Source organism: Callospermophilus lateralis, chromosome 1 (assembly GCF_048772815.1).
Source record: "Callospermophilus lateralis isolate mCalLat2 chromosome 1, mCalLat2.hap1, whole genome shotgun sequence".
In the NCBI taxonomy this organism is placed as follows: Eukaryota; Metazoa; Chordata; class Mammalia; order Rodentia; family Sciuridae; genus Callospermophilus; species Callospermophilus lateralis.
Genome location: NC_135305.1, coordinates 62,094,692 through 62,115,605, shown reverse-complemented (window position 1 = coordinate 62,115,605; position 20,914 = coordinate 62,094,692). Strand labels below are relative to the sequence as shown.

General features: G+C 33.3%; 1 protein-coding gene across 2 annotated transcripts in view; it reads left to right on the top strand.

Moving 5' to 3' along the window:
* Window positions 1-217: 217 nt before the first annotated feature.
* Hgf (hepatocyte growth factor) overlaps window positions 218-20,914 on the top strand; it is a 71,992-nt gene continuing 51,295 nt past the window's right edge. Inside the window, exons 1-5 of one of the 2 annotated variants that reach the window (XM_076862529.1) lie at window positions 218-305; window positions 7,090-7,255; window positions 11,167-11,279; window positions 12,999-13,113; window positions 18,253-18,380. In XM_076862529.1, coding sequence (XP_076718644.1) covers window positions 218-305; window positions 7,090-7,255; window positions 11,167-11,279; window positions 12,999-13,113; window positions 18,253-18,380 — 610 coding nt within the window. Of the gene's footprint in view, window positions 306-7,089; window positions 7,256-11,166; window positions 11,280-12,998; window positions 13,114-18,237; window positions 18,381-20,914 lie in introns of both variants that reach the window. The other variant, XM_076862533.1, reaches the window with a different exon arrangement.

Here is a 20,914-nt window from a genome sequence, read left to right as displayed (position 1 = left end):
AGGGGCTGGAAGAGAGTAAAGGGCTGTTGTTAAACAGTTTCTTACCGTAAGAGGGAGTTCAGACCTAGATCTTTCCAGTTAATCACACAACAAACTTAGCTCATCGCAATAAAAAGCAGCTCAGAGCCGACTGGCTCTTTTAGGCACTGACTGCGAACAGGATTCTTTCACCGGGGCATCTCCTCCAGTGGGACCCACCAGCGCGTCCCGCAGCACCATGTGGGTGACCAAACTTCTGCCAGTCCTGCTGCTGCAGCACGTCCTCCTACATCTCCTTCTGCTTCCCATCGCCATCCCCTATGCAGGTTAGTTTTTTTTTTTTTCTTATTATAATTATTATTTTAACTCTGTCTTGCTAGCCTTCCCCTTTCCTTCTAACATACTCTCTCTCTATTCCCAGCATCCAGGCTTAACTCAGTGTGTGGTATGGGTTTTCCAAACCTCTCATTATGCTTTCTTTTGACATTCTTTTTCTGTTTGAAAAGCATTTAAAATGATAATTAACATCCCCAGAGCACCCCTTCTTCCCCCTAACTCCACCAACCCAGCTTCATCTCATTTAGCCTAACAGTTGTGAATTATGGGATAAGAACGAAGTACTAAGACTGGCTGGAACTTTGTTGGTTTGGACAAATTAAAAAAGCTGAAGAGTCTGGTCCTAAGAGGAGAGAGGAATGGTCAGTCCAACAGACACTCAGAGGACAATTTTCCAAGACAATTCACTACCCCACATCATCTAGTCAAGATGCAGTGCCAAATTATGACGTTATACAGGTTTTCCTTTAGAGCAGACAAATTAAACTCAGATTATATGCATGTTATAAAAATGAAAGAGAAAGCCTTTCTTCTAAGTTCTCATTCTTTCTGGGCATGGAATGCCTGCCCCCTGAAACTGCAGTGCCTGGGAGGCAAAAACTGTGTGTGACTTAGATCAAAGATGCAGTATTTCTCCTTTCAGGCACCTACTTTCTTCCTTGGATTTGCAGGTTGCTCAGGAGTTGCTTGGGCATTCAGAGTGCCTGGAAGTTTAGAGATCTCATTTTATGGTGTGGGAAGTTTTCTCTTGTTATCAGGACAAGAGGAAACATCTGTATTTGGTGTATTATCATTGTGGTGACTGGGGTGCCAACAGTAGAAGGCAGTGAACGTCCAGGGTAGGCACAGGGGAATAAAAGACTGGAACGCATGCCCAGATGGCAGACATGGCTTTGTACAATGCAAAACAGAACTGGCTGAATCTCTTGAGATAAGTAAAGTATGGAATTTATCAGACTTCTGATCTCGTTTCTGAGATAATACAATGGTTGAAAACTTCAAGAATTTGCTAAGTGATAAGAAAAATTATTTAGCCTACCTGGCTTTCTTCTGTTTGGGGAAGTGGCCCTTTTGGAAAATGAAACTGTTTGGAGCAGGTCAATTTATAGTCATGTAGGTAAGATCTGTGAGGAGGTGAGAAAGAAATTCATGCACATCAAGCAGTTTATCATTCTTGAGATGTGTCATGTTAAAATACATTCATATAAGTCATTACTAGTTTAGGGGATGTTGAACAAAAGTTGAAATCATGGCTAGTGTTTTTGATGGTTTTCCCTTTAAAAGATTATAATTTGTTGTGCTGAAGTAGAATAAAATTTACCTGAAATCATCTGTGTTAATGCAAGGAGAGCACAGTGTGGAAAACCCAAACAGTAGATTAACCATAGACAATGTCTATTTGTTTTTGGCATGCATTACGAAGTTTTGGCAGGAGATATACATTTGTAATTATATTTCACTTTGGCTAATGTTGAAATGACTGCGTTTCCTGACTATAGGGAGAAAGCAGCCCAAGTGTATGCTGGCAGGCAAGGAGAGGCCAGTTGAGAATTACAGATATATGTTATGAATAATTACTGAAGTGGATAATGCTAAAATTATACTCAAAAGAGGGCCCGCCATTTTTGGGTGGCAAATTTAATTTGATAGTTTAAAAAAAAAAAATGACTTCCACAATGAAAACTGGGTAGTCTTCTTACAGCGTAAAAAGCTTGTTCTTTTTTTATGTATTTTAAAATTGAACATGTAGAGTTGTTGTTACTTATTTTTGTTTTCATTGTACTTTTTCATGTATTATATCAAATTAGCACACTGTTAGAAAAGAAGTGGGTACTGAAAGTTCACAGCAATGATGAACAGAATGCATCATGGAGATGCTTTCTTGAAAAGTTTCTTAGGAAATATTCAATATGGTTGATCCAAGTGATCCTTATTGGAGTCATTGGGGATTGAATTACCTTCTCTTCATTTCTACTTACACTGGAAACAAACATCCAATCTTCTGTAACAAAAGAAGCATTAAATGTGTACCTAATGTCCAAGAGTCTTTGGGTAATATAAAGATAAACAAATGGGGAAGGGACCTATATTCTTTAAGCAACTGTTATGGAATAAGTTCTAAAGTATATTTTATTTAGTTCTAATAAGATTGGCATTATTGAATTTATTTTATATGGAAAAAATGAAGTTTAAAGACCTTAATTGTCTTAATATCTTCGTTAGTTAAGAGACAGAGATCAGATTCCACCAAGTCTATGTGAATGGAATGTGTAATTATTTTTCTTTTACTTAATATTGAAGCCAGAAGCAGTAAAATCAAATGAATTGTACTTCTGAAATATCGTTTGGCTAAGATAGGTTAAAAAACAAAACAAAACAAAACAAAACAAAAAACCAAAAACAAAAAACAACCCTCTGTTTAGAAATTCTATTATATTATCATTCAGAGTTCATTCCTAGCTTAGTGAATCAAAGTAGGGTTAGGAGGTATATGGTATCCAAAAGTATGAAAAATGAGTGGTACCCTGGTTAGTACCTATGCTAGGAGGACAAAAGTGGCTAAAAGTGTAGAGGTGAGAAAGTATCACCATTGCCCCAGAAAGACCTCCACATGGAAAGTCACAGAAGGCATTTGGGAATCTGAGGGGGAGTCTGGCCTGTGACTGGAACAGTGAGATGAGATAGAACGAAAAGCCTACAGGCTACAACATGTGGTCTCTATAGTGAATACTGTGGGCAGCAGGTGAAAGTTTTGCATTGACAAGATGCTTGACTGAAGTCGTACTTCAGTGTGGTTACTTCAGTTGCTATGTGGACAGAGTTGTAGGCAGAAGTGGACAGTGACATCAGAGACTAGGATGGGGTTTCTATATCAATGAAACCCTGAACAAGGAAGGAGATGGAGAGAAATATCAAGGAGGCGTGTCAAGCCCCACTGATCACTTCACTTTATAAATCTCCATGGAAGAGATTATAATATTGCTTCTCAAAAAGCTACATTTGGTTTAAATCTGACCAATCTCCTTTTGTCATCCTTATTTGTGATTTGGTTACCTTTCCTAAAGAAGGGGAAATGATTGTTGATTGGTGACTTCTGAGCCCTGATTCTAACAGTGGAGATGGGAACTTTTATTTGTGATTCTCATCTCCAGCCACAATCCTTTCTTTCCATTAATTCTCATTATACTTTCATCTTAACATCTTGCCACTTCAGACTGTTAATCACTAATCATGGAGGTAGGTTTCTCAGAATATGTGGAGCCAAATTCCTGCTTCTCTTCACACCCTACAAATCCTTTCCTTGCACGATTTTCCTTTGAAGTCAATGGTTAGTCCATATAGAGGAAAATATATGAGGTACTGAGAGAAATGAGTGTGAAACCCTGGGACCAGAGGGAGAAATGTGTCTTTCTTCAAGCACCTTGATACTTTTGACCCCACTTTCTGTTTGTAGGTTTTCACTAGCATCCTAATGATTTCAGATCTAAAATAGGGACTTTAGGTTCTTTAGGAAATATAGCTTACAGAATATTTTCCCATACTGGGAGAAGTTTAAAAAAAAAGAGTTATGATTTAAAATACAGGAAAGCATGACAAATTTGCAGTGATCTCTTACCCTTTGATTTCAATTCAATATTTTGTTTATAAACTTCAACTAACAGTCACACACAAAAATAATAGGAAAAAATCTGATCCAAAGATATTTTTGAGTTTCTTCCCAAATGAAGCTTGGCTTTTAACTGTTTTCGGTAAAACAAGCATCAGTTGTTAATACATATGGAAGGCAAAGTTGCAACTATTTTCAGCAAAGAAATTTTATTTTCAGATGCTGTTTTCCAATGACTTATGTTTTGAATTTTCTCTTGTTGAATAAGTGATTGATTTTATAGATACGTGGGTTGTCTGATATACAACTAGCTTGAACTTTGTATTTTTGGTACTTAGTTACTGACCTAGAGTAAATGACTTATAAGGCAAAGTTTATATGCCAGGAGGAGTCAGTAGTGAGGAGGGAGGCTTGGTATCTGGTTCTGACTGTCCCTGCTGAGCTTTATAGCCCCAGATCAGCTTTTTACTTCTATTTATGATCTAATAAATGAAAATTATAGATTGGTTTGTTTTTCAGAATACTTTTTGATCTTTAGCCATGGAAAACTGACCAGTAAGCAAGAATAGAGTATTTTATGTGATACAGCAGTAAGACCTTTCAATAGGGCAGCTGAGGATCTGTAGAATTAAATAAAACCAAGAAATTCACAGTGACCCCCTTTCTTCAAAATAGTCCTCATTTCTTATGTTCATATTGCATGGTATTAAGAAAGCAAACCAGACCCTTGATCAGGAGTTCTATTTTAAATGATAATTACTAAACTATATTAGGAATTTCATTTTGTCTTAGACTTTTTAAATGTATTTTTAAGCTCTTCTCTTACACTTTGACATGATTAATAAATACATTATAAATACATTATACATCAGGAAAAAATTAGTTTTATATTTTTAGTCAATGGAATTCATTTGAGAAATATATATCGATTTTCCATCTTGGTGAACAGTGTTTTTAGTAGATTTTTCTCCATTAACCAACTAGTATTTATTTCTGGGAAATATTCAGCCTTGCAAAGGAAATCAAATTATTATGCTATGAACTATTTCAGATCACCAAAGAAATAGTGATGTAAGATCAAAGGAAGTGAAAAGTCTAAATGGAAAAACTTATCTCCAATTAACATGGTCTGTGACAGAAACCAAACTTTGAAAAAGAATGATGTCTTCTTTGTTTAACAGAATAGCCATTTATTCTCTGATGTCAGAAATTAAAGGATAAAATTTCTTTATTTTTTTTTCCTTTTTTGATGCTAGGAACTAGGAGATGCAACTTCAAAACAAAACTAAAAATTTGCATATGCACATGGTTTTATCAAATTTATAAATTTATTTCCAAATATTTATTTAATGAGTATAGCTTAAATAATTTATTTTCATTCACTATTAATGTATTTTTCATTTTGTAAAATAATTGGTACATTAATGGTTCAGGTAGTTAAATCATTTGGCCAGAATTATCATCTCTCTGCCAATGTTATACAAGGCATTTGGCCCCATTTTCATTAAATAACATTGATAGATCATTTGGTTGATTGAAGTTTTATGTTAAAATATCTTTTAACCTATATCTATTATACCATAGCCCCATAGCCATTCTATCTTATAGGGCAAAGAAAAGCAAAAAATAAAAATAAAAGGAAGAAAAAGAAAAATGAAAGGATCCTTATAGGAATTACACCAGTGTTTAGGAGATTGTTTTAAAGTTTTACAGATAACCAAAAATTTAAAATACCTTATGCTTTCTCTATTTATTGTGGGCTTCAGGTAAAGAGAGACTTTAATAAATAGCATCTGCATGTTTAGTATACCAACTAGAGCCAGTTGTTTCTGGAAAACTCAGGATGTGATGCCATTCTTGGTACCTCACTCTGCTAGCCAGATTTCCAAATTTTCTGCACAGAGTATTTTACCATTTTTTTTTTTTTGACACATTTGTACCACATAAAGATCAGGAATGCATGTCCTGTTCTACCATCCAAGTTTCTTCTGAATTGATAGCTGGGAACCAAATCTTCAGTGTTTACAAATCATATTTCCGCAGACATTCTTGACAATTCTTAGATAAAGATGGCATGGTGAGTAGTTCAGAGTGGTAATTCTGAAGGCGGGCAGCTGGCTTTTCAATCTGAGATTTTCTAAGTGGGTCAATTAATTTTTCCCTGGTTGTTGGTTTCTTTGCTTTGAAAATGAAGGCATCATTACTGCCTTTGTTATAAGGGTGTTCAAGAGATTGACAGGCAAAGGGGCCCAATCATGTTCATACCTGTTATATGACAGCTGTAATCTATAAAATATTTTGATCCATATTATGAAGATGATGATCATTATTAGACTTGGGAAAACCAAGAATAAAGCAATACGTTTTTGAACTATTAAGTTATCCATAAGATTAAGACTAGAGGATGTTTTGGTTCTGTTTTTCAGGTTTTTAGTAGGAGGGTTCATGTTATCTTAGGGTCTTATATTTTCATGAAGAAAAATGATATTGCTACATTAAAGGATGAAGTTTTACATACATTTGATTTACAGCATTTGGCTTGATCTCAAGACAAACAGTTCAGTGATAGTAAGAGATAATGCCCTGAAGCACAGAAAACATTTATGTTGTAAATGAGAAGAGAGGGCTAAAATATGAAAAGTATGAAACAATTTCAAAAGCAGATCAGAAGAATTTGTCCACTGTGTTTTTTAGTGAAAAGTTTCTCACTTTGAATTGTCTTACTGATTAACACTCAACTCACAGAAGAACCAATTTTAGAAAGAAAATGAAAAATTTAATTATGAAGCATGGCATGGTATGGTCTTTGCACAGATGCTTGCTTGCATGCTGGTTGGAGAATATAACTTCTTTAGGGTGAACTCCATCCTAATTACTTAACAACTGTTTCCATAGGGTTATTTATTTATTTTTTTAGCATGAACTGTATTCTTATTTTGAAATGCATCCTTCACTTGAAAGAAAGAATGTAGATCCGTGACTCCATATGACAAGTAGTCTTCTCTTGCTCTTAACTATTCCCCAACTCACTCCACCCCCCAGTCCTAGAGACCTAGTATGTTACTGAAAAAAATTGCTATAGGTAATCTTTAAGCACTTGTTTTTCTATATAAGCCTTACAAGGATTTCCCCTATATTTATTTATTTTTTATTTTTTGCATTAATAGAGGGACAGAAGAAAAGAAGAAATACACTCCATGAATTCAAAAAGTCAGCTAAGACAACTCTAATCAAAGAAGACCCATTACTGAAGATTAAAACCAAAAAAATGAATACTCCAGACCAATGTGCCAATAGATGTATTAGGAATAAAGGACTTCCATTCACTTGCAAGTAAGTTTTTGAATTTCCTTTTTAAGATACCCAAATATTGTGTACACATAAATGTATATACATTGTAACTGTGTTGTGTTTTACTTTCTCTCTCTCTCTCTCTCTTTTTTTTTGTATTCAAAATGTGTACTTTGCCCATTAAACTAAATTGAATTCTAGATTTACCTCATTACAATAGAAGACGTATCTTTCAGTTGAGGGAGGTATAGCTTGAGTGAAAGAGTACAAAAACCACCTTCTAAAATCCAGTGTCCTTGATTTTTGATTTTTTTTCTTTTGTTTTCTCATCTTATGCACAGTCGAGCTAAAATCAAATTAAATTGCCTTTTATCTCTCCAACATTTTTAAAATATTCTATTAAGAATAAACCATTTCTTTTCCCTTGCAAAAGAAGTGAAGAAAATTGGGCAACAGCCAAAATTTACTGCAACTTATACAGTTGTCTTCAGGGATTTAAATAAAAGGTGTTGAGTGAATTAGATAAAAAAGTAGAGGGATTGGTGTCAGCAGCAGAGCCTGTTTAAAAGAAGTTAGGGGATAGTGATGACGAAGTCTCACATGAAAAATGATTGAGCATTTCAAGGAGGCTGGAGGGCACTGAACTAGACAGTTTCTTATCTTTTACCAGTCTCCATGTGACCTCATAGGGAAGAATTCCTTACTGCTTTTCCAGTGATCCCAGTGGATAAGACATAGCTTGAGGCCAGAATGGTGATGATTTCATCTCAATAGTCTTCCAAACTGCCCGGAGGAGGTGTATTTCCTTATCCTTCTTTGTAAAAATTCTCTCTCTTTTCATTTATTTCTCTTCTTTCATTCCCAATTTTATCTCCTTTTAAAAACAGGATTGTGTGTAAAATTCTGAAATTTTTAACCCTAGCTTATTACATTTGAATAGTGACACCGAATGTGTGAACACAGGGTTTAGCAATATGTCATGACAAGAAGTACTACTTTTATCTTGTCAGTCTTCGAGGAATGGACATTATGGACCTGCAGGCATAGGGCATTGTTTCAATCGGCTTCTTCATTACTGTGAGCAAATATTGTGACAAGAACAACAGAAAGGAGGGAAAGTTTATTTTGGCTCATGGTTTCAGAGTTGATCAGTCCTTGGTTGGCCAACTCCATAACTCTGGACCCGAGGTGCGGCAAAACATATTGGGGGAAGAGCATGGTGGAAGAAAGCAGTTCAAGACATGGCAACAAGGAAGGAAACAGAGGGGGGGGGGAGGATGTGGGAGGGAGCTCTCTGCTTACCAGGGGCAAAATATAAACCCCAAGGGCATAATCTAAATGACCTATCTCTTCCAGCCATACATTACTTGCCTAGAGTTATAGCCCAGTTAATCCAGATCAGTGGATTAATCCCCTTCTTGCATTGTCTCACACATGATCTTCAGGGGGAGGCCTCATATCTAAACCAAAACATGGCCAAAGAAGGTCTTCAACAGGTTTAGACAGAAGAAGGACTATCTCTTTTCTTTTTCTATAGCCAAACTATTACTTTCAGGGAAATATTTCCTGGCAAGGGCACTGAGAATTGACTTTGCATGTCTGATTATTTTGCTACAATTAACACAATTATGTTGATTCTGTCTCATTCTCTGACTTTTGTATAAAGCCTTGTTAGAAATAAATTAGGAAAAATTACTTTCCGTCAACATCTCAGCTCTGTAGATTTATCTAGATGTTCTTTTGGCAATAGAACAGGTTGGCATTGTATTTTCTTCCTCAGGGTTCGAAAGGGATAACTGTATTCCATGGTTGATTTTTAACTGTAAATCTGAAAACATATTCTCCTTGGTCTAAAAGTAAGAAAAGTATCGCTAACACTGAATATTCACATTCATCATTCTTACTTTGTTTTACTTAGTAGAGGCTAAGATGATTTTGCTGCTTTGAAAATGTCACGTGGCCTTATTAATAAATACTCTAATATCTCACTTATATAAAGTTTGAGATTTTCTTATCAAATTCTTGTTGAGTTATATTTTATATTCAAATATATGTTGACCTATGCAGAAAACCACATGTAATATTGCATATGTACAGACAAGGTTCTTCTGCCCATTAATGGTAAAATTTTCACATGTCACTAAATACAGCAGTTATTTAGAATTGAAAGGACATGTTGAAATTTGGTTCTCTTTTTAATTTATTCTTTAGTTGGACATAATATCTTTATTTATTTATTTTTATGTGGTGCTGAGGATCGAACCTAGGACCTCACACATGCTAGGCGAGCACTCTACCGCTGAGCCACAACCCCAGCCCATTGACTCTTAATGATTCAAAAAAACCCTGTTTCCAGAGTTGTCATAGGACTAAAAAGTGATGAAAACTACACTACATTCCTTGGAAAACATCAAGAAAGTTGTGTAAAGTGAGGCAGAGGTATAGAACATTCTCAAACACTATTACCTCTTGAGCAGGAATCAACAGTGTTGATGTTATAGGAACTGCGTTCCTCTTTGCTAGGTAGAAAGATGACAGAAGGCCTGGTTCTAAGCTCTCCAGAAAATGGCTCTCCAAATTCATGAACTGACTTAAGAAAATAGGAGTCTTTTTTCTTCTAGCCATGACTGCCTGGTAATGAAGTTGCCCTCCAGACGTAAAATGACTAGAAAATAGAAAAAAGTCATTTTTTAAAACAATATGGTAATCTAAATAAAGCTCAGATAAAAACTCTTAAAGTCATATTTGAAAGAAAATACAACCATGTAATTGACAGTCTCAAACACTCCATATGGATGTGTAAAATAACATTTTAAAATGCTATTCTTAGAGAATATATTGTTATAATGGAATGAGAGAAAGGTTTAATGAGATTAGCAACTGAAAACTCTGAACTCTGTACCAATATTTTTCTTTCTTTCTTTCTTTCTTTCTCTCTCTCTCTCTCTCTCTCTCTCTCTCTCTCTCTCTCTCTCTTTCTTTCTTTCTTTCTTTCTTTCTTTCTTTTTTCTTTTTGGTTCCTTTTAAACATACATGACTGTAGAGTGTATTTTGACATATTATACATACATAGAGTATAACATTCTAATTAGGATCTTAGCATTTACCCACTTTTCTAATAAAAAATACTTTTTTAAAGCAGTTTTGGGGTATTTATCATTTTGTTTTAGATAAAACTTTTATGAACCCGAACAGCAAAATCTAGTGATTCTTAGCTATGGTTATATAGGAGTGACATGTTTTAGCAATTTTCCTTAATATGATACATCAAAAGTATATTCTATAATACTTACATTTTTTATTAAAATGCCTATGCAAGAAAACTTATTTAGGAAATATTGATTTGAGCAAACAAAATTATCCTCACAGCAAGATTTTTATAGCCTTCAATAATCTCTAGTATATCATGACTCACCAAGAAGGGATATTATATGTGAAAATCTTTAAACATTTGATTTCAGAATATTCTTTCCTAGGAGAATCTCCAGAAGTGGTCATTTGTCTAATGCACCTTAGAAAATACATTTAAAAATCTATTTAGCACAATTACAAACTTTGGAACCTCATTCCAATATCTCAAATATAATAATTTTTATGTAACTGCAAATAAAATCTATCTTGGTGGGTATTTAATAAAAAGTCTTCACAGATAACCAGGTAGTTGAGTTACATATTGACATTGCTGGTTGAAGCTCTTATTTTTCTACAAGCAAGTTGGAATAACATGAGAACATTGCAAATAGCATTTGATTTAATATAAAATCCACACCTACAAAACTTTTTTTTTTTCCTCATCTGGCATCAAAATGGTCAGTTCAAAATTACTTATGATTTTATTATGAAAATGCCTCTGTTTTTATATATTGTCCTCCTTGGTAAACCATATGCTGTTCTTTCAAAATTATATAAATAGTAGTATTCCTTCTTTTCATTCAGATATTTTTTTTTTTCAGGGCTTTTGTTTTTGATAAAACAAGGAAACGATGCCTCTGGTTGCCTTTCAATAGCATGTCAAGTGGAGTAAAAAAAGAGTTCAGCCATGAGTTTGACCTCTATGAAAACAAAGGTAACAGACATTTTCCTAAATATTTCATAATGAAATAAAATATGAAATAACACATCTGTCACTTCCTGCCTCCCTGCTTTTCCCCACTGATGTTTCCATTAAATGATAATATGTTATTGCAGTTAATTCATTCATTAAGCCCGATGAAAGGAGTACCCTATTTTTAGAATATTTCCCTAGTTTTCTATAAACTAGATGTCCTCCTTCCTCTTTGGTGTTTTTGAAGGGGCATCTCTTAAAACTGGCATTCTTCCTATTCTCCTATTTTAGGAAGTATCTCCTTATTAGATTAAGTACCCTGTATTGTGTTGAATTTTTAGCGTATAGACTTTTAATTTTAAGAACTTTGGATATCTAATCTATTATAATGAATTGATAAAAATAAAATATGGAGATTCTGAACAAATAAATTGGATCTTTACCTAATCATATAGTTTAAAAAATTTTTAAAAGAGGGTATAATTAATATGTACCAATAAAAAATGGCTTAAAGTATTTTTCTATTTTTTTTTAAGTTGTAGATGGATACAATATCTTTATTTTATTTATTTAGATATGGTGCTGAGGATTGAACCCAGTGCCTCATAATTCCGAGGCAAGGGCTCTGTCAATGAGCCACAATCCCAGCCTGGTTTAAAACATTTTTAAAAAGGAATTTAGACTGTATTATTTGTTAATTTCTCTCTTCTGGTGGTCTGATATTGTACTCACAATACATTTACATTGTTCAAAAGCAGAATTATGTAAATTAAATCATAAAATATTAAATAAATATCAGTTTACAAATCAAATCTCCCATCATAGAAAACAATAATTATGGATTATACACATGAAATTAGTGTTTATACACTAATATTATACACATAAAATTAGTGTTTTCAAAAAAAAACATGATGTGTCCTATTAAATTTGGTTATTTGATACTATATATAGATTTTTCATGTTGATGGGTTAATGTTTAAATAAAATTAAGGAAATTGATGGTAGAAAATAAGGTAATCTTTCTACATATTCTAATAATTCTGCAAATCCACAAACAACTCATAATCTAACCTAAGAGCATTCTAATTCATTCTTTCTTTTAGTTTGTCAACAGCTGTTGTACTATTATTTGATAGAAACATACAGCTTCTTAAAGTTCAGCTTTCCTGTAATTTAGCAGCTTAAATATCGGAGAAAATATGGAAAATAGTAATCAAACTAATATAATTATCATATATATATATATATATATATATATATATATATTCCACACAATTTTACCTAGTTAAAAAAAGAAATTAATTTTGTTATCTTAAACTTCTGAATTCAAAATAGAGTTTAAAAATCAATTTTTGTTTTTAATATTTTCTTAAGATTATGCATGTGAGCAAATCACAATGGCCTGGCTACTTGAGAATATAGACAACTATTCTGTGTTAAGTATAGAGATTGATCTCTGTGGTTATCTATGTTTAATATACTCACAAAATTAAAGCTTCTCAATAGTCTTCTTGTTTATTTTAAATTATTCTGAAATATGTTATTTTGAAAACAGTAGAAGCTTTAGGAAAGACATGTCTGTGTTATTTGAAATAGTTGACCAGAGTTAATTTCTTACAGATTTAAATGGAATTTTAATTTTTTTCTTCAATAAATACAGCATACAAAAACCCACACAATTTAATAAGATTAAAAAAAGACACATTTTTACAACATTTTCTTTTGCTTCTTCAATAGACTACATTAGGAACTGCATCATTGGTAAAGGAGGCAGCTACAAGGGAACAGTGTCTATCACCAAGAGTGGCATCAAGTGCCAGCCCTGGAATTCCATGATACCCCATGAACACAGGTAAGAACAGCATGAAGAAAAGAGGATGTAGCCTCTGTCTTTTGCCTATTAACAATCTCACATTAGTCCATGTGAATGATTTTAGTTCTATGAAAACTTGGTCAACATTGCTGAATTGTATGAAATCAAGGCTTATGATTGATATGTATCAAAAGAATAACAAAGTTATATTAAAATGTGGTCTGTATTGTCTTACTCTAATGCTTAAATTTATTAATCTTGATGTTTGTGAACAAATAGTGAAAATATACGTTATGAGGAAAAAAGATTTTTCCTCTTTTTGCCTTTGAGAAAACACTATGTAGCTAAAGGGTTGATAATGATAAATCAAAGTGTATCAGACTCTGAACTTACGTAGGCTAAGGGTACTTTAACGTTGGTGGATTCCAACTTTGCACATTAAAATCACCTATTGCAAGCCCTTGAAGAATCTTACCATGTGGAGAAACATAGCAGTTAAATCAATCCCTGGGGGGTAATGGGAAACCAGTGTGTTTTTGGCAGTTCCCCAGATGATTCCAAAGCAAACCAAAGCTGAGAAGCACAGCTAATAGCTCATGCCTCAGAATGGCTCCCTTCACTATTGCCTAAAAAAGGATAAAGAAAATTGGAAATTAAATGTCTACACTGAAGAGAATTGTGTTTCTTATAAGAGATGAGTACTATTTAAAGACTGGTAAACATAATATTCATAGGCTCATTAGATTAAGAGATTTAATCATTGTGGAGGAAAAATATATGTATCTAATACCTACCAGAGATCTAAATATAGCCATGGTTTTACAAATTTATTTCACAAATAATTTTAACAGGAAATGAAGTTGTTTTAAAACAACACTCCTCTGGTTAGTAAATACATTGGAAGATTCAGTTTCCAGTGGCAAGTGCCTTGCTGAGCAGTTTACTGGTGTATCTCACACAGTCATACAAACATTGTAGTGGGTTTTAGTTCTATTTTATATACATGGTGACACTGTAGCATAAAGAACCTTAGTATATTTCTGGGTGATGAGTAAATAGTATAGTGATAAGCCCAATCAGTATCACTATGTAACCTGTGCTTGTAACAACTCTAGGGCACAAAATACTTGGCTTATCAGTAGGACACAGTCTGTGACACATTGTTGCAATACTAATAATGCCTTGGCCTCGATGGATACACTTTTCATTTTATTCTGATTTTTGTTAGCATAAGTTTATGATATGGTTGATTTTGCTTTAGTAAACAGAGATTAGTTATTTGTCCCACATATAAAGAAAGAGTTCTTTCTCAATGGGACCAAACCCTGATCTTGCCTAGTTTATACCACCTAGTTTAGTGTCCAAGCTGAACCGGTTGACAGTATTTTAATAATAGAACATCCAAATACAATTTTATTTTATTTTATTTTATTTTATTTTATTGTGCTAGTGATTGAACCCAGGGCCTTGGGCATGCAAGGCAAGCACTCTACCAACTGAGCTATATCCTCAGCCCCATTTTAATAATAGAAAACTATTTTTTCAAGTTAGTTTGTAACAGTTACATGGAAATATCTTGGAAACTATTTTTATGTTACAAAATGAGCAATATAATTGACTTTTTCTTAAGGATCTGCATAATGAAGAAAACATTTTATTTAAATAGGTAGATCAAAGTGTTTCACAAACACAGAAATAGCATTTGAAATCAATCCTACCTTAGTCCAGGAGAGTGCATTGAACTGACATAGCAGAGGTCTTATTTCAATCCAAATTCTCTATGATTGTGATTCTTTGCTAGAGGAGTAAATGTGAAATAGTTCTCTCTGGGAACTCGCTTTAAGTCTAATCAGCTATTTACCAAAGAACATTTCCTTGTGGTATAGAAATTTATGGCTGAGGGGATATTGTATTATTAATCAAATTATTTTTTGTATCCAATGGGAGCAACATTTAATTTTAATAAATTAGCAGCTTATTGGAATATCTGCTTGATAGGTTAATGCTTTTAAGTGTTAACTAAACACCAATTTTATGGGAAATAGAAAAAGAACTATGTTTGTATCTGAAGGAGTGATTTATTGTTGACTCCCTAAATTGAAATATTTTACAAGTGGCTTAATGAAAAGATGATGATAGATGATGAAATTAGTATAGAAGCTTAACCAGAAAATCAGGTGACCTGATATCTACATCTATATCCTTCATTAACCATCCAGCATTCATTAAGGAAGCAGATGATGGAATAGATCAAGCTTCCTTTGAGCATAGTTTATATTAAAAGAAAAGAAAGGGAGGCTAGCACCCAGAAGACCTAGTATATATTTCAAAATATATTTGGATATAACCCAATTTCAAATATTTCTTCTCTCTCCTAAAGCCTTGCTAACAGCAAGGACAGAGTACTAAAAATAGTATGTGTGTGACCAAAAGCTTATTACAGAGCCTACAGACCGGCACAGACCTTGTGTGAAATAGGCTTTTGTAAATATTTGTCACAAGAACACTTACAGGTGAAAAGGCAGGGCCAGCCTTCATCCCTTGACCAATTATGGGATGCTGAGAAAAGTCAGGCTAACTGTCTTGAGACACAAAAGAAAACCAGTTTGGGTAAAAGGTCAAATATACCAAAGAATGAAGAAAAGAGATGCCCCAGACTGTTTTTTAACCTCAATGTTCTATAGAGGCATCTGAAGTGGATTGATTCAGAATTGTGGCAAAAAGCCCAACTTTTCACTTCATGAAGTCTTTTGGGAAAACTTTATTCAAATTTTGACCAGATCTTGTTTTAATTTCTATTTTCTCTCTCTTCCTTTCTTCTTGTTTTTTTTTTTTATCCATTAAATTATTGATTGACACATTCACTACTTAATAACTTCCCTTTGGCTTTGTAAATCCACTAGAAAGATATATGTGTATTTCTCTCTCTCTCTCTCTCTCTCTCTCTCTCTCTCTGTGTGTGTGTGTTTGTGCATGCATGGATTTAAAAATTCTCTTTAAGACTGTGGATATTGAATATGTGTGTATTGAATGTGTGCTAAAGCCACTAAACTTAATTTAAAAAGGACAGAAAAATGCAACATATAATAATTTTGCTCGTTCCATTTATCCTTTAAATGAAGAAATTGAAACAATAGATAAATTGTTTAAGAACCATGTCATACTCTATTCAGGTGAAATATATGAGGCAACAATATGGTTTTGTGATAATAACTACTTATTCTTACCACTCTACTTTTTATATATTATAGAGTTTTGGTAGAATTTTTGTAAGTAAGTTTGACTTCATGAATATAAAAAAGCAAAAGTCAGTTTTGATTGTCAAAAAAATGAGTATTATATAAATTTCTATGACAATTTGAGGATAGGCCAAAAAATGAAAGAAAATAATTTCAGGGTGTGACAAACAAGAAAAGATAGAATAAAAAAGTATTCTGGAATGATGGAGCTAAGACAATAAAATAGTTTTTTTTTTAATTAATAACTGTTAGAAACCACTGTGAAATTATGATGAGCTTTAATTACGACCTAATGTTTTATTTTTATTTCTGCACACTTACAATGTTAGTGAAGTAAGGCTATAAACTATCTAAAGACACTTTGGAGTTGCATAATGTTTATAATATTTAATTTGGTTCATTGAAAATGTTGACTCAATGATAAGTCTCTTAGAATAGGCTATTTCTTTTTGAGCACTAATTTATATTTTCAGAGGACTTGACTCTGGTGTATGTACATTCATGTCTAAATAAAAGAATTTTATTGCAAAGCATCACTTGGTACCTGACCTAGGCCTGCATACATTCTGTGTCATAACATAAAAAAATGATTTTTTTCTTTTTTATTGACACATAATGTCTGTGTGTTTGTGAGATGAAACATGATGATGCATGTATATATTGGCTAATGACCAGCCAAAGGTAATTAGCATATCCATTTCATAATTAGAACTTTCACTGAGTAGGGAACACATTTTAATCATATTTATTGAGAGATTGAAATCCTTGGACTTTAAGTACATGTAGAATTCTGAGATTCTGAGATCAGCAAAGCAGAAATATTTTTTTTTAGCAAATACACAATAGAAAGGTGAAAATGAGAGATGATTTTCAAAAAAACTTTTTACTGGTATAATCTATAGATGTATATTCCTTTATTAATGATTTTTCTGTGCAGTCTAGCAGACAAATGTATCATTATTGAGTCCAATTCCATGAGCAATACAAAAAGAATATATATATAGGCTTTGGCCTGTTCTGATGTGTTGAAATACTTTATGCTGGTAACAAAACTATCACAAAGGCACTAGGAATTTTAGGTGAAGGTAATGTACTGAAGTTACAGCACCCAATGGCTTACTATTAGAAGTTATATCCGGGAATACCAAGTCCCAGTTATAATCAATACTATAAAATTTTTTGAAGAGAATAAGCAATTGTGTTCTTTATTTTGACATCATAGGACTACAAGGTTGAATGTGCTTAATCATAGGCTGCATTTCTCAACTATCAATTACTCCATCATCCTTTGAACATCTTAAAACAACCACATAAAGTTATAGGTTATGTTTGTACTCAGTGTGTATATAGTAAAACTAACAGCCTGGGAGAGGTCACCTTTCTTGCTGGGTATCACAGTTAGTAAGAAAAAGAGCTGACATTAGAGCCCAGATTTGATGTTTTGTATTCTTTGTTCATGTTATTTCATCAATCTGTTTCTCAATTGTATAGAAGGGGGCGCTAGTCCTCAAAAGAAAAGCAGTGATCAGACAGCTAAGGACCTTGCATAAGCAGGGTAATGGTGAGATGTTGAAGTTGATTGCAGTGATTTCTCAGTTCTCTCTTTAGTGGCCTTGCCCAAGCACTTGCTGTGGAGCTTTGGAATTGTATTTTTATGATACACCAATTACATGGTTGAGTATTTGCAGCTTAGAAAATCCAGATACTAATAATTCTTGATGTTGAATATGGAAGTTCAGTAAGGTAAACTTTAATAAAATTCAAGTATTTTATGAATGACAGAATTTAAGATCTATGAAAATATACATAAGAGACTTAAGGGTTTCTTTACTTTCAGAAAAGCTTACTATTAATTCATAAAATTAATAGGCCAAACATAAAGTTGCATGCTCTTATACTGTAATGATTATCATTTTAAAACTAGCTTTTTGCCTTCGAGCTATCGGGGTAAAGACCTACAGGAAAACTACTGTCGAAATCCTCGAGGGGAAGAAGGGGGACCATGGTGTTTCACAAGCAATCCAGAGGTACGCTACGAAGTCTGTGACATTCCTCAGTGTTCAGAAGGTAAATGAACCTGAATGCCGTGTGGGGACTCTATTCCCCTGTGTAGAACTGTAACTCACATTAAAGCTTAATAGGAGCAAATCAATTACAAATAAACATCTTGTTCGTTCAAGTGCAACCTTAGATAATTATTTGAGCATTCTTACACAATGTTTTACAATCTGATGATTACCAGATTACTTACTGCACAATAATGGAGCAAGCTATCCATTTGAATTTAAATGTCAGCCTGAGATATCCCTTTGGGGAAAAAGTTAAAAGTGGGCTTACTTACCTGCTGTCTTAAGCTCACCTACTTCCAACTCTGCTTTCATGGATCACCTGAAAGGAGCTGAATGAAATTAGCTCTTTAGCAGTAATGGTAGGTCTGTTCATCCAGCACGTGCTTCTGTCTAGATTTGGTCAAAGCTGCTCTGATGTGGTATGTCCAAGGTCTGTGTACCCAGAAGAGAATATAACAGGGGCTCAGTGGAATGGAAGTTTGAAACCCTTGTGTACATTTCATTTAATGAAAATATGACTAGAACCAAATTGGACACAGACTGGGACTGAGTGCCACTCAGAATAGTATCTGAAGAGATGGAAGCAGTGGGCCCCAAATTTTCTTGAAGTCAGGTACCCTAAACCCATGTCTATATTGGTTTTTTTTTTTTTAACCAAATTCTCACAGCGTAAAGAGTACTATTTTTACAATTTCAGTGGAAAATTGAGTGACTGACAAGATGGAATAATAACCATTTCAGCATTGTATGTGGTTTCAGTTTTCTTAGTCATTTGGCTACCGAATAGCTGGAATTTTCAACTCTGTCAAAAAATCTATAATTCTCCAAATCCAAATGAGATATGGATAAATTATTTTAAAAGTTCATTAGGATTTGAAGTCCTTGGGGAGGGGAAGGGACTGCTGGAATACTGACCAATTTTTATAATAAGATATTTTACCTGTTTATTAACCAAATATTTTTTTGAAAATATATCCTCCGTGAGTATCCTTTTATATTAGGCTTATATATATCAAATAATAAGTAAAGGACATTGTTAGCTAATTGTCACAGAGAAGGCAAATGTGTTTTTTGTTATTAGTTAATTTATAATCCTTGACTTCATGTGGTGGAGCCAGTTTCATCTGTTTGTAAATTCTTACTTTTTATTCCATGTCATATTCTGTTTCATATAACTTCTTCATTGTTTTCTTTTCTTTTAAAAATAATAAACTTATCTGTGATAACATTATGAACAAGTCTGTTTTGTATGAATAAGTTGTAATTAATATTTGTCTTAAATTTGCACATGGAAGAAAAAAAATCCTGTTTTAGGGGAATCTCCACTATCACAGAGATTGAAAAATCATTGGCAAGGAGTTTTGTTTATTTATCTAAAATTTTTTTTTGACCTGTTAAAGTGTTTTCAAAGGTAGGTCATTTGATCAAACTTTATACAGTTTAGCATGTATATTACCTGCCTAGTCCTGTGGGAATGAGATTTTCAACCCCTGGTTGATAAGAAAAACCTTTATCAGAATACACTGATGTAGATCTTGATGAACAGGTGATGGAGAATAAAAGTGTTATAAAATAAGTAATTTTTAAACTCCTATTTTCAGTTATCCTTATTAGAATGTAATTATGTAATATCCTTTAATAATTTGAGGTCATCCAACCTCCCCAGAAAAGGGCATTGCTCCTTTGTATTAAAGGTCCATGGCGTTTTCAGTCACCCCCGCACTAACGGTTGCAGATACGCTCTTTCTGGAAACAATTAGAGGTCTGACAATGGAATAGCCTTCTTTCAGGAGAAATGAATCGACACCTGCCCTGTAGGCTAAACATATTTCAGGGAATGTGAACTGAATCAGATATAAAATTCAAGCTTAAATTAAGCAATGTGTTAGTAGGATTTTAATGAAGAGGATTCAAAATAAGCAGCATTGTGAATACATCCAAAGAGAAAAAGAGCTATTTATAAAATGGGTAAAAAAAATAGAAAAAAGAATACAGATGTGATGTAAACATCTACTAAATACATATATGATGGAGAAATCTCACAATCTGAAATGCTTAAATAGTATAATGGGTGGTCCATTTCTCTCTATGGATATTAACTTATTAACTGGCAAGTATTAAAGGTTATGAATTAGGTAGTAATCCTCATTTTGTATATTTAAAATTACAGAGGAAAAAATGAAAGTTAAACTTTTGGACTAATAAAAATATATAGAAGAGTATGTATATTTAGATTTTTTTTGTAATTATATTAAACTCATGATTGAGTGATTGTCTGAAATTTGGCTAGAATTTTGGTTCATAAAATAATTATATGATATCTTGTTTGATATTATTTTCATACAATTTAAAACTTTGAAATATATTAATCACTCAAAAATAACTTCTTTTTTCACATTTAGCATCTCTCAGAAAGAAGGATTAAGTTCAAAGGATCTGTTGAATAACATGGTTACTAGGGTTAATAATAATGTGTTATATTCTTGAAAAACAGAGATTGAGTGTTAAATGTTCTTAGCACAAAAGCAATAA